The following is a 12,924-nucleotide window of genomic DNA, read 5'->3' on the forward strand; positions in this document are numbered from 1 at the left end:
TTAATACGAATGCCAAAGCCCCTAAGATACTGAATGGATGGAGCTCTCCGATCCTCCGGAAGACTCTTAAAGGTCTTCCAAGCAAGAACTGTGTATGCACATCTCTCCCATCCTGACCACTGCATATAACAAGATGCACCAAGTGGCCAACCAGCCTCATCCCTAATGAGCTCGTTCCACATAATAGGTTGTCAGTCAGCCTCATCCAAAGACCTAGGAAGCCTTTGTCGCAAAAAAGATCTCATGCTTCTCCATGCTCTGACAATGGCTGCAATAAGAGGGGAAGATGGCGCCCTCATATCAACCTCTGTGAACAAAAAACGTGTGCTGGGCATCCAGTCTCTCCCGACCCTAGGTGTATATCTGGACATTTGAGACAAGAAAAAATCCTTGCAAGGCTCAGTGCCTTGTAGGAAACCTCTGACCACAAGTTTGCAAAGCAACCTCCTACATGGAACATCCGGATCAATAATATTCAAGCCCCCCTCTCGTTTGGGCTGAATAACTGTGAGCCAAGCTACCCTAGCACGAGTGTCTGAGGTGCCATCCAAACCCGACCAGAGAAAATTACGGATCAATCTCCGCAATTGGCCAATGCACACATGAGAGAAGCACCAACAAGAGGCAATAAACCAAGCTGAGGCAAGCAATACCTGATTAGCCACCAAAGCTCTAGAAGCTAAATCTAATCTCTTGGAGCTCCAATGGAGGAGCCTCTTTCCGATACTCATAAGTACCAGAGCAAACTGCTGTGTAGGAGAAATATCAATCCCAACTTGGCATCCCAAATATCTAACAGTGCATCCTCTACTGATCCAAGTAAAACCAAGCTCTACACCCCACGCAACTCTCATCGAATCACTAACCCAAAAACCAACAGATTTGTGCCAATTAATGAGTGCCCCTGCTGCCAAACAAAACTCCTCTAGTGCCACCCGGAAGGAACATAAGTATATATGTGAAGCCTCCAAGAACATGGCTGTGTCATCAGCTAACTCAAAGTCAACCAATTCCTCTTGACTACGAAGAGGCAACCTCAATCCCGAAATACCAGCAATGGAGCGGAGAAAGATGCTCATGGATTCTACAACTATGGTATATAATAATGGGGCTAAAGGGCAGCCCTGCCGTACTAAGCGAGAAATCTAAAACCGCTCTCATCTATCACTGCAAGCGAGCACTCTACTGTGGGCATCACAATACGTGCATGAAACTCCCTTGATCCATCTCTGAGAGAAGCCCATATGGCTAAGAGTACCCTCAAGGACGTCCCAATCCACTCTATCATAGGCCTTCTCAAAATCCAAGAGTAGAATGGCTAAGGGCTGATTGCTCGCTTTAGCCCGTTCGACGACCTCCCAAAACGAGAAAATGTTATCAAAGATGCTCCTGCCGTGTAAGAATCCATTCTGAGTATCATGAAGGACATTCTGCAAAATTTGCTACAATCTGATGCTCACTGCCTTAGCAAGAATCTTATAGGCAGTCCCAAGTAAGGTGATAGGTCTCCACTGGCCAATCAATGTCTTATCCCCACTCCTAGGAATAAGATAAATAAGCCCCTCAGTGAGAGAAGAGGGCATAGAACCTGTGTCCCACATCTCCTGCAGAGCCGATGTGATCTTAGTCCCAATCTCATCCCAAAAATTAATGAAAAAAACAAGGGAGAGGACATCCTCCCCTGGACACTTACCATGAGGTAAGGCATGAAGAGCATGACTGAACTCCTGCATAGAAAAAGGGGAATCCAGAGCGGCACACATCTCCTCAGTGAATGTGGCAATGCATTCCAAACCTTCCTCTGTGCCCCGTGTCTCAAATCATAGTGCGGCTCAGCGCTAAGAAGCTGGCGATAGAAATCAGTGGCAATCTGTCTAACCATAAAAGGATCTAAGTGAAGAGTGCAATGTGAATCCTGCAACTGCCTGACACTATCTCTCGCATGAGATAGGCTGTGAGTAGCAAAGAAATGTTTGTTACATCTGCCACATCTGTGTCCAAAAGGATTACTGGGCATGGAAACGGTACTCCGCGCACTGCTCAAGAGAGTGATGAAGTTCTGCCCTAACAATACATAGAGAATCTGCAACCCATTGAGCACGAGAATGTTTCTCGTGCTCTTTCTCCAAGCCAGCCGATCTACGTCTAATAGCCCTTTCTAAATCCAAGGCCTCTTGCCTCTTAGACAGAGCACATGTGTGATAAAAGTCACTAATATCACAGAGAGCAGAGGCCAAGCTTTGAGAGGCTTGTAAGAAATCATGAGATCTCCAAATATCAAGCATACGACGCGATAGCTCCACATCTGAAAACAAATGATCAAGGATGCATAAATGAGGTGCTGATGCATGGCAATTCGGATCTCTAATACATAAAACCACTGGGCAATGATCCGATTTAGAGGTGCCTGTAGCAATAAAAGTATGCCCACCTCTGTCAAGCACCCAATCATCCACATAAAATCTGTCTAACCGTGCATAGATACATCTTGCATCTCTTCTCCTGTTAGACCATGAATAAAGAAGAGTGGATGGACTCCTCAAAATGTCATCCTCATGCCAACAATCTCTACCATGAATGGAGATCATAAACCTCTCCCAAGACGCTCTTTCAAGAGGATGCACCAAGTCCTTATGTCCACCTCTTTTACCCGTTAGCACCTCAACCATGTTAAAATCCCCACCAATAATCCAATGGTCGGCAAGAGGGCTCAGTGTAGTGAGAGATTTCCAAAAGGCAATCCTCTCACCTCTATGGTTAGGAGCATAGAGGTTGAGAATACCAATGCGTGTAGTATCCTGTATAAGAAGGATCCACTACGCTCTCGCAGGCAAAATGACACCATGTCCAATGATGCAAGGCAAGATCAAAGCTAAAACACAGATACAGACACCACCCTTGGTACCAAGAGCTGGTGCCCAAAAGGCGTGTCCCGAGAGAAGCTTGCCTGATCTCCCACACTGGCTAGCTTCCAGTTTATGCTCTTGCAAGAGCAATACATCCATAGGTCCACGTGTGACTGCACAATGAAGTGGAAAAAAACTCCCAAGACCCTGAATGTTCCAAGAGACAATCCTCATAAGGACTCGGAGTAGGAACGACCAGATCTCGTGGTCGACGAAGGACTCCCTTTAGAGACAGAAGTACGTCTCGCATAGGTAAGGAAGGGAAAATCTGACGATGTAAAACTTACCTCTCTCTCCCACTCCAGAGAAAAGCCAAGGCTAGTCCTCAGAACTGGAGAGGTACCATGACAATGTGAATGCACAATATCATCCTCAAGGGTACAATCATCCTGTAACTGTAATGCAGCATCCTCCTATGAAGGATCTAGATCATGTGTCTGCAAAGCCTCATCCTCCAAAGAAGGATCAACATCCAGTGAGGCAAGAGGTGCATAGGGGTTAGGGTGCTCCACAAGTGGTGTGGGTGAAGGGGCAGGTACGGGGGTCCGAGGGTGCCTGCCATCCCTAACCACAACCCAACGTTGTGTGGTCTGCTGTGGCAAAGGAGCAACTGGACTCTCGGCAACTGTAGAAGGCCTCCGATGGGCAAGAACACGCTGCCTCCTAGCATGGCCCCTCGATCTGGGACAATTTCTAGCAATGTGACCCTATCAACGACAAATCCGATACTGATTAGGTCTGCATGCAATCTCCATCCTCTGTCGGAAATGAGATCCGTCATGTCTCTGAAGCATAACATGATCATCAGTAAAATCGATGGATCAAGAACAAGCACAAGGACCCGGGGAGAGTGCCTCCTTCATTTGGACATGTCTAACCCTTTATGGTCATTAGGGGTGCCTCCAGAAGTTACGCAAGCGCACCTTGCAGTTGTTCTCAGCATCTAGAGCACGAGACCTTTTCTCAGTAGGGTGAGGGTGCTCCCCCCCCCCTCCCAAAAAAAAAAACATTAAAACAATGTAGTCTGCCTCCACAGACGGATGGTGCACTCCCTTTCTCTTTCATCACTTTTTGAGGGTCGAAATCTCCTTCCGCACAAATATACACCTTCTAAAAACACGTGCGCAAGTGCACGCGCACACACACGCGCAAGGAAGATCCTCCCAATCTAGCTTGATCAAGCTCATGTATGGGAATAAGCTTGCATCTATTTTCAAGAAAGTGGTTTCTACCACATCAGAAAAAAAGAAGAGAAAGTCTCCCTCTTGAGTCTTAAGATTGGCCAGCCATGGAGAGAGCGCTCTTCTCTTGCAAAACTTTCCTCTATGGAGGGCCGAAATCTTCTTACATGCAAATATACGCCTTTTTTAAAACACATGCACACACGCACACTTTTTTTTGTAAAACCACACTTTGTATTACTTCACTATATAAAGCGAAGAGCCCCCAAGATAAGGGCACTTCTCATACAATGTACAACTAAAAGTAGTGCAAAAAGAAGTCCAAATGCAACTGGTCTAGCTGCTATAACTGAAAACAATCATATAAAGATTGATGCAATGATTGACAAACGATTTGCAACCAATCCATATTGTCCAAAGAGTCCACAATCTTGTCCATGCAAAGAAAGAAGCTTTGTCTGTCAATTTCGTTGCCAATCTGCCAAAGATCTAGAAGTTTCTAGAAAAACATATGCTAGGAAACCTGGCAATTCAACACACTAATAAGCCATTTAAGAACTCCTTGGTTGAAAATATAAAAGTATTGAATACCAAATTAAAAGACTTACTGGCAAAATTTGAATTGTTTCGTTGATTAACAACTCGTCCAGGAGATTCAACCCGTAAAGCGTGTTGTCACGGCAAGGTTGTGACATATGTACATTTTCCTCTGACCGAGCTTGAAGAAGGGCTTCCAGCAAATCTCCAAGTATCTGATGTAGAAGGTCAGACTTGGAAAATAAACCCTATAAACAAAAAAATCGAGTCAGGTGGATCAAATCTTGCATCTACACGGATTTCACTTTACAAGGTGTAATGACAGCCGTTGCATGAGTAAACCTTGCTTTACACAAGTTATCTTCAAAAAAATGGAGTAGAAAGAACATCGAGCTGGAGCTCTCCTAGCGCCCCCCACCACCCCCCCCCCCCCCCCCCGCGCCCACACCCCCACCCCCACCCCACCCAGATGGCACTCATTTCTTGCAAAATCCAGCTCATAACGCTCCCCAAGCACTCTTTCATCAGCCGACAAATAGGCCATCTGGCATCGGCTTGCCCTCATGGCCACTTGCTGAGGAACAACCGGGATGGGCCCCTACAGGCCATGACCCGGAAGGTTTTCCCCCCTCCTTTCTCCCAATCGCACCATCAAACCTTCCTCCAGCACACGGCGCAGCAACAGCAGGTGCCTGCTGAGCACTGCTGAGCAGGACTGGCAGGCTCCCAGTTGGTGCAAGCACCCTCGACATGGTAGGTGTCATGTTCTCAAGGCTCTAGATGATTATGAGCATTCAAGCAAAATATCGCTGCAGAGCTGAGAGCGGATATCTTGAGTCATGCATAGCAGACCCATGGGCCCAGAGGCCTCTCTCTCGGACCCTTCAGGAACCCACCCTCACTCTCATCGTCCAGCCTCTCCCCACACCACACACCCCACCCTCCCCCTTCTCTTCCCCCCTCTTTTCCGGGACCTTGCCCTCCTCCCCCAGCCTCCCCCCCCCCCCCCCCCCCCCCCCCCCCCCAAATCTGCCGCCTTTCTTTCCACACCCCCCCCGCCTTTCGTTCGCCGCAACAGCTCCCCTGCAGCAAGGTAGCCACCCCCCACCACTCCTAACCCTTCCCATCTCAGTACCACTTCTAGCACCAGTTTGTCGAGCTGGTGGAGACAATTGAATGCTCTCCTCCTGTACTGGTGCTCTCTCTGGAGTCAGTTGGTGCCCTCCTTTCTTCATGAGGCATCCGCTGGATTATGCTTTTTCAGATGCCTCTCGCTCGATACCAGCTCTTTCATGGATGTGATGGCCCCCACTCCGTGTCTATCATTTTTCAGCACTCCCACCGTACCCTCAAGGAAGCAGGAGCACCAATTTTCTCCTTTCCCCCAAGTGTTGATAACCCATGCAGGAGTGAGACCACACTTCTCTGCATTGCACCCTTAGAGATTACATCAATAGTTTCTCACACCTTTTGGAAGATATTCGGATTACACATGCCATTGGCCAAACATGGTCCACTACATGCGAGGGTTTACTGGCAAAGGTGTAAAGGTCAACCTCTTCCTTTTCTTTCACCTTAACTTCGCCATGGAGAGAGGAATATTAAGTACCTTCACACTGATGATGCTTGTCGAGATGAGGCAAAGGACTGAGCTACCACCAAGTCGATATATTCGGTGGCGCACATCTAAGCCCAGCATGAACACTTAAAGCCTCGGACGAACTACCACTACTCCCCCAAACTGCCCGCAAATCCTCACATGCTCTAGAGAGGCCATGGAGGGTCCACAGATTCCCCTAGCCAAGCGCAATCTCCTAAAACATCCAAGGTCTAGGTGGCACCTCCAGCAACAAGCGAATGATAATTGTTTGAGACGAGTTTCAGCATACCCTCATAGGGGGCAACGTAAATGTGCTAATGATACAGAAGCAGCCTTTAACAGCAGGCAGGACCAGGCACTGCGAGAGGCTTCTCTCTAGACACAGCCATACTCGTTGGTGTCCCATGTTTGCCCCCCCTAGACAGCCGAATTCGGGTGTGCATTTCCATCAACACAGCTTTTTCTTGAGGTGGTGGACTCAAGCACCATCATCCCAGATAGGGCCTCATGGTTGGGACCGATTACATTGGTCTCCAGCCCATATAGATTTCTCAATTCAGGTGTGCCAAGCTCTACCCTGCATGGATTTCCGATGCATGGGGGGTTGACTAAAAACATGATAAGAGGCTCTAGAGGACCAGAGGTGGCAGCAGAGACTCCACAGTGGTGGGCCCAGTGTGCCGAATGGGAGGAGCTGCTTTTTGCCAAAATTTCATCTGAATTTCCAAGTGTCCTTGTTGTTTCAGTACTCGGCTAGTTTAGGCTGTTGCATTTTGTTCCAGGAGTTGGAAGGCACTCCAGTTGCCACCTCCTCATACACCTAGGGCCTCTCTGCCGGTTTTCTCTTGGACTACTAGCATCGGCTCTAAGAGAGTTTTTGTCCTCCGAAGATTACCCTCTTCCTTTGGCTACTCGCTCTCAGCATTGCACGGGTACATGGCTAGCCACTGCAAGCCATCCAACATCATGCAGTCATCACGGCGGTGCCCTCCAAGAGTGGCAGCTACTTTCTTTGGGATTGTGCAAAGGCACACAAACTTTGGCAGACGATTCTTCGTTTGTGCACCTCCAAAACCATGCTAGCCACTGCAAGCCATCCAACATCATGCAGTCATCACTGCAATCCCCTCCAAGAGTCACAGCTACTTTCTTTGGGATTGCACAAAGGCGCACAAACTTTGGCAGAGGATTCTTCATTTGTGCACCTCCAAAACCAGCACTCTCTGCTTCATCACGTGGAGTGCGATTGCTTGGGCCATGGTGGTGGGAGTGGCTCTGCTTTACAAGAATAATGGCACAGGTCTTGCCCTTAATTCACACTTTCAAATTTTGCCCACCCCTGCCTGCTCAGTCCCAATGCCTTAGTGAGCCAAAGATGGAAGCTCATCAGTAGCATCCACCAGCACATATGGTGTGTCAAATGCAATCAGACCATTAACGGATCCATCACCCTGCCGACAGACACTGTCTACTTCCTTTGGAGGACATCATCCACACCCTCCAAGAGCAATAGGAGTGCCTCACATGCAACTCGGATCAGATGCAGCAATGCCCCACAGCCTTCTTGCACACTACCCCTTCTACCCTTTCTTTGCTCGGTGAAAGTGTTGGGGTCAGGGCCAGGGGGAGGGGAGGGGAGGGGAGGGGAGGGGAGGGGGAGCTGTTTGTTTGGCCGAGTATAGTCTGGAAACACAACAGATCCACTCCTCCGGAAAACCCATCTGGTACATCGTGCCCTCTAGAAAGCCCCAGCCGACTCTATCATAGGCTTTCTCGAAATCCAGAAGGAGCACAATGAGATCCTGCTGCCACATCCTGGCCGAGTTGTCGCCTCCCTGAAAGTGAAGATGTTGTCCAGAATGCTCTGATCGTGAACAAAACCTATCTGAGTATCATAAATCAAGTCAGCGAGGAAGGGCTGAAGACTCCAGCTGATGGCCTTGGCCAAAATCTTGTAGGCGGTCCCAAGGAGGGTGATGGATCTCCACTGCCGAATCTCCAATCTCTCACCACCCTCCTTAGGAGTCAAGTGAATCAGACCCTCTGAAAGGGTGTTTGGCATGGAACCCGTGGTCATAATCTCATTGAAGGCTGCTCGAAGGCCGTCTTCCATAAGATCCTAGTGACGAAGAAAAAAAGGAGATTGGAAGCCCGTCCACTCCGAGGCATTTTCCCCTAGGAAGAGCCATGAAGGCCTTTGCCAGCTCCTTAGCTGTGAAGGGAGTCAATAGGAAATTCCGGAGAGCGAGGGAAACCACCTCTCTCGTGTGCCGCCCCGCTCTCGCACATCCACCACCTGTGAGGATAATGGAGCACCTGTGAGAAGGGATCTGAAAAAATCAATGGCTGTAGCTCTCACAAAGGGAGGGTCAGAAACGATAGATCCATCTTGACCTTGCAACCTACGGATACCATCTCTCTACATGTGGGGGCCTGCAATCTCAAAGAAATCCCCAGTGACTATCTCTGGCTTGGATCCAGAAGGAAGCTTTGGCATGGTATTTGTACTCCACCCTCTGCTCTTCTATGGATCTGAGCTCAATACGAGTGGTAGCCAATTGACCGTCAATCCACGGGCTCTCTGGAGAATTCTCTTGAAGTCGCTGAAGAGAAGCAAGTCCCCAGCGAATGCTCCTCTCCTGCTCATGGAATACAACTAATCTTCTCTGTGCTGCCTCTTGCAGTAAACTGCTAAACTTGCCAAGGCCTGCATCCAAGGTGCCTGCGGCAGAACCTAAAAGAAAATCCATCCCCTCCCATATCTGCTCTATCCTGCTGCATATCTCGGAGTGCTTGTCAGGGATCCGAGTGCTCAAGTGTCTGTCCTAGCTCCAGGGATGCTCCAGGGACAAAATAATTTGAGCATGATCTGAGAAAGTAGTGCCTACCAAGATGCCAATCATGCCCCCACAATCGCAAGCCCACTCATCCACAGAATCTATCTAGTCAAGAAAGATTGGGGCCGGTGCTCCTCCTGTTAGACCTCAAGAAGCACAGACTCTCAGGGCTACGTCCAAACTGTAGTAAGTGCCAAGGGCCTTGTCCCCTGAGAGCCAAGATCAACTCCCACAAGAGGAGTACTCTGAGCCAGAAATTGTAGCCATGCCTTCTCCGAGTCTATCCTTTGCTGACTCTAATATGTTAAAGTCCCCACCCATACACCAAAAGTCTGCATCTGGAAGGGACTAGCGAACTGTACTCCACAAGGTGGCTCTGCTTGCAGTGGCGTTTGGAGCATATACATTTAGAAAGCCCACACAATCCTCGCCAATCCTGATGGTAACCCACTGAGCCCGACCAGTGTCAATGATGCCTGAGCTAACTACCGCCGGCAAGAGTTGCTCGCTGACAGAAATACAAACTCCCCCCTGCATCCTGGAGGGCCAAAGAGGGAGACCAGAAAGTGTCTCCTGCCTGGTAGAATCTTCCCGCAGCAGCAGGTATGCCCCTTTGAAAGATGGTGCTCTGGGAGGAAGGCAATATCAATGGGTCCCCCAACTGCTGCTCTATGGAGCTCTCCTCTCAGGATGCCACTCCTCTGAAAGCACTGAGGCCCCTCCAAACCTTGGATATTCCATGAGGCAATCCGCATACCTAATCTCTATGGGAAGCGGAACTATCGGAACTTCCCTCCACTCGAAGGGGAGTAATCACAATCAGCCCTAGGACGAAGGCGTGCCAGGTGCGGGTGGATCCTGTCCTCCATGTGACGCCACTCTGTCTGAGCTCAAGAGTAAGCATAATCTCGCCTCCACCTATTCCACCTATCACAATGTAGGTATATGTAGGAGGGGGGAAGGGGTACTGCTATTGAGATATGGAGGAACACAAAGAGTAGCACCTCTAAGCTAGAAGACACCACCTGCCCATCTTGGTCTCTGTGGCATGAGCCTCCCAGCTCCATTCAAGCCAAGGGCCAAAGATGGGTAGGCACGTCAGGGATGCACAGATCATGTAGATGATGAAAGCGCTCGACTACCTGTCCCTGGATGGCGGTAGACACCAACTCCGTGTCCCTTACGGTCCGCCAGGCTGCATTCAAGGGAAAGGAGAAGATCATCGTGCCACTCTCTGGCGTGGAGGGCCTCGAGTGATGAAACACCACACAAATCCAAATGGGAGACACCGTGTCCTGGGTACCTCAGTCGTGAAGTACCACATTAAGACCATAACCAAATGACTGACTATGACTCAGATCTGGTCACATGAGTTGCTAACTTATTGCTGTATAATGCCTACTAAAGGCTCGTCAGAAAAACAACAATACTAATAAGTAGATGATGAGCTGTTTGGTCATCCAACTCCTGAAACACATACTATATTTATCATACAAAATGTCCTCATAACCGTTGCACAAACTCTGATCATGGGTCGTGAAAATAAAGTTTTATTACTGGCTTGGAAAGGCATGTATTACAACCAACACTCACGTGATATCTACTTGTTAAAAAAAATTTAATGGTTGCACCCTAAGGTTGCGCTTGAACGGCAAAAGAATTCTTCTAGACATTCTTAGTCTCAAGATAAAAGACTTGTTGCAGATGATTGAAATCTTTTCTCTCTGTCTCTGCTCCCAGAAATTGTCTTGTTCCTAGGAGGACTACAAAAAAGAGCAGCTGAGTTGGATGCAAACATGGCCCAAAACGTTTTACAGTAAGAGACAGCTTTCCACTTTGGGAGGTCCATCCTTTGAAAATTGTATATGCTCAAGCTATATATAACCCAAATTTTTTCATTTCGGCATCCCATTGTGTAGTTTGTGCTTCCAAAGTAGAATAAAGACAAGAAATAGGTGCCTTTAATGCTCTGTGGTATATACGAATATCACCGAAAAGGGCTCCTATAAACTTGTGATGCTCTCTGGTATATAAGAATATCCTCAAAAAGGGCTCCTACAAACTTGTGATGGCATTGAAAGTTTCAATCCCGCATATGCTTAAAACAAGCATCCACAAAGATTAAAAAACCCATAAAAAACTAAACAATTTTGCAGCTGATACCTTTTCAGCATAGATGTGAACAAGATTGACTGTTCTTTCCAGATACCTCCATCCACCTCTTAATTTGTAGATGCAATAGCAGTGGATGATAGTAAAGATACCATAGATCACCAGTTCCTCATCCCGAAACATCATGAAGGCATTCCCTTCCTTCTCCACTTGCCGTTTTCTGTCTTGTAGATGTACAAGCAAGTCAAACAGCCAACATTGCCATGAAGGTTCCTGCATAGAAGGAAAGAAACTAAACAATGATTACCAAAAAAGTACAAAACATAACGTAGGTTTACTCTTCTTGCAGACACCAAGCATGCAAACTCACAAGCACAATGGCATCACTGCTTGATGGGTTTGCCTCTAACAAACGAAGAATGTCCCTCAGAACACTGAAGCGTGTCTCTGAATTCTCACAAATCAGCAAGAACTTCATTATTATTCCAAGGACTTGAGGTAAAACAAATTGTGATGAATTCGTTGGATCTTTCCTTCCACTAACAGAGAAAGAATTCACATTCTGGCCTCCAAGTTCCTGCATGGCTCCAGTTCCCCTTTGCAAGACCTGCATAAGCAGCAGGTGCAAGTATGTCCATCCGTTACTTGCAGGACACCTTTTAAAACTACTAGATACATCAAAAGCTAGAGTTTGTACCTGTTTTAGGCTTGCCCCTCCTAAAAGCACATCAAACAATGTAGCACGAAGCAAATCTGTGAAGGGAAAAGCAATTAGCCTTTCTGTGATTGCTGCAAAAAGAGGAATAAGTTTTTCTCTCTCAGTTCGCTGGTGCTCGTATGCAGTTCGAGTAACCCCAGTAGCAATAGTAAGTAGCCATGATCCTTTCTTCTCATTAGGCACTGATATAAGCAATAGCCCGATGGTTTGCAGGCCCAAAAGCCTTAGGGATTCTTCCTGCCTGCTCCAAAATACACCACTTTCAAGCAATTAAAAATATATACTTCTTGATAGTGCAACGAAATAAAACCCCACTTGAGTTCCTGAGCATTCTTAAGAAGGGGTCAACTTTAGTCTTCAAACATGTAGTACCTAACCATTCCAATTTAGAGAAGAGAAAAGAGAAAACCAAGCATATCTGTAGCCAGGTTCTATGTACATGCCTATAAAATGACAATTGAGGTCAAAAAGAAATACGCTTTCCTCACTTAAGCAACAGCTCCATAGCTATCTATACACTCCCATGCAGCTTAAGTTCGACATTCTTAGGGTTACCGACCAGGGATCATGAAGGCAAGTGTTTACCAGTCCATGATTTTCTTAGTATTCCATGGATGAGCTTCCATGGACAGTTTTGTATCACCTAGTAAGATAGCTATGTTTATGTTTTCTTTCTATTTTATTTTCCATTCCATGATGAAATATGGGTATTATTGTATTACTTTGGTCTCATAGGCCCATTGGGTCTTTAGTAGATGCTTAATATATCTTTCTCAGCTGCTTCCCATAGCCTACCATTTTTCCAGTTCCACACTTTTATCAGATATGCCTTTTTCTGGTAGTTGTATCGGGCCACTAGTTCCTCTTTGGCCACATGTTATAGCTAGTTGTTTTTCAGTTTATGCTTTTTCTTTTTCTACTCGGGACATTTAGTTTCCTTGAGTTTTGGATGTATTGGTACTTTTGTCTCATAGGCCACTTTGGCCACTTGTAGACGTTAATATCTCTCTCTCTCATAGTGAGAGGAACAGAG

General features: G+C 47.1%; 1 protein-coding gene across 8 annotated transcripts in view; it reads right to left on the reverse strand.

The window, feature by feature from the left end:
- The window catches only part of LOC147615368 (binding protein), a 188,326-nt gene that overhangs the window by 68,742 nt on the left and 106,660 nt on the right, over positions 1-12,924 (reverse strand). For all 8 annotated transcript variants that reach the window (XR_015262839.1, XR_015262837.1, XR_015262836.1 and 5 more), the window contains 4 exons: positions 11,871-12,132; positions 11,544-11,780; positions 11,225-11,446; positions 4,696-4,872 (listed from right to left, as the gene is read on the reverse strand). Coding sequence is in view for 1 of the 8 variants with exons in the window: in XM_086779460.1 (XP_086635586.1) it covers positions 4,696-4,872; positions 11,225-11,446; positions 11,544-11,780; positions 11,871-12,132 (898 nt within the window). In the remaining 7 variants the exon portion in view is untranslated. The remainder of the gene's footprint in view (positions 1-4,695; positions 4,873-11,224; positions 11,447-11,543; positions 11,781-11,870; positions 12,133-12,924) is intronic.

Source organism: Cibotium barometz, chromosome 40, assembly GCF_041138505.1.
Source record: "Cibotium barometz isolate CiBa-2024 chromosome 40, ASM4113850v1, whole genome shotgun sequence".
Classification (NCBI taxonomy): domain Eukaryota; kingdom Viridiplantae; phylum Streptophyta; class Polypodiopsida; order Cyatheales; family Cibotiaceae; genus Cibotium; species Cibotium barometz.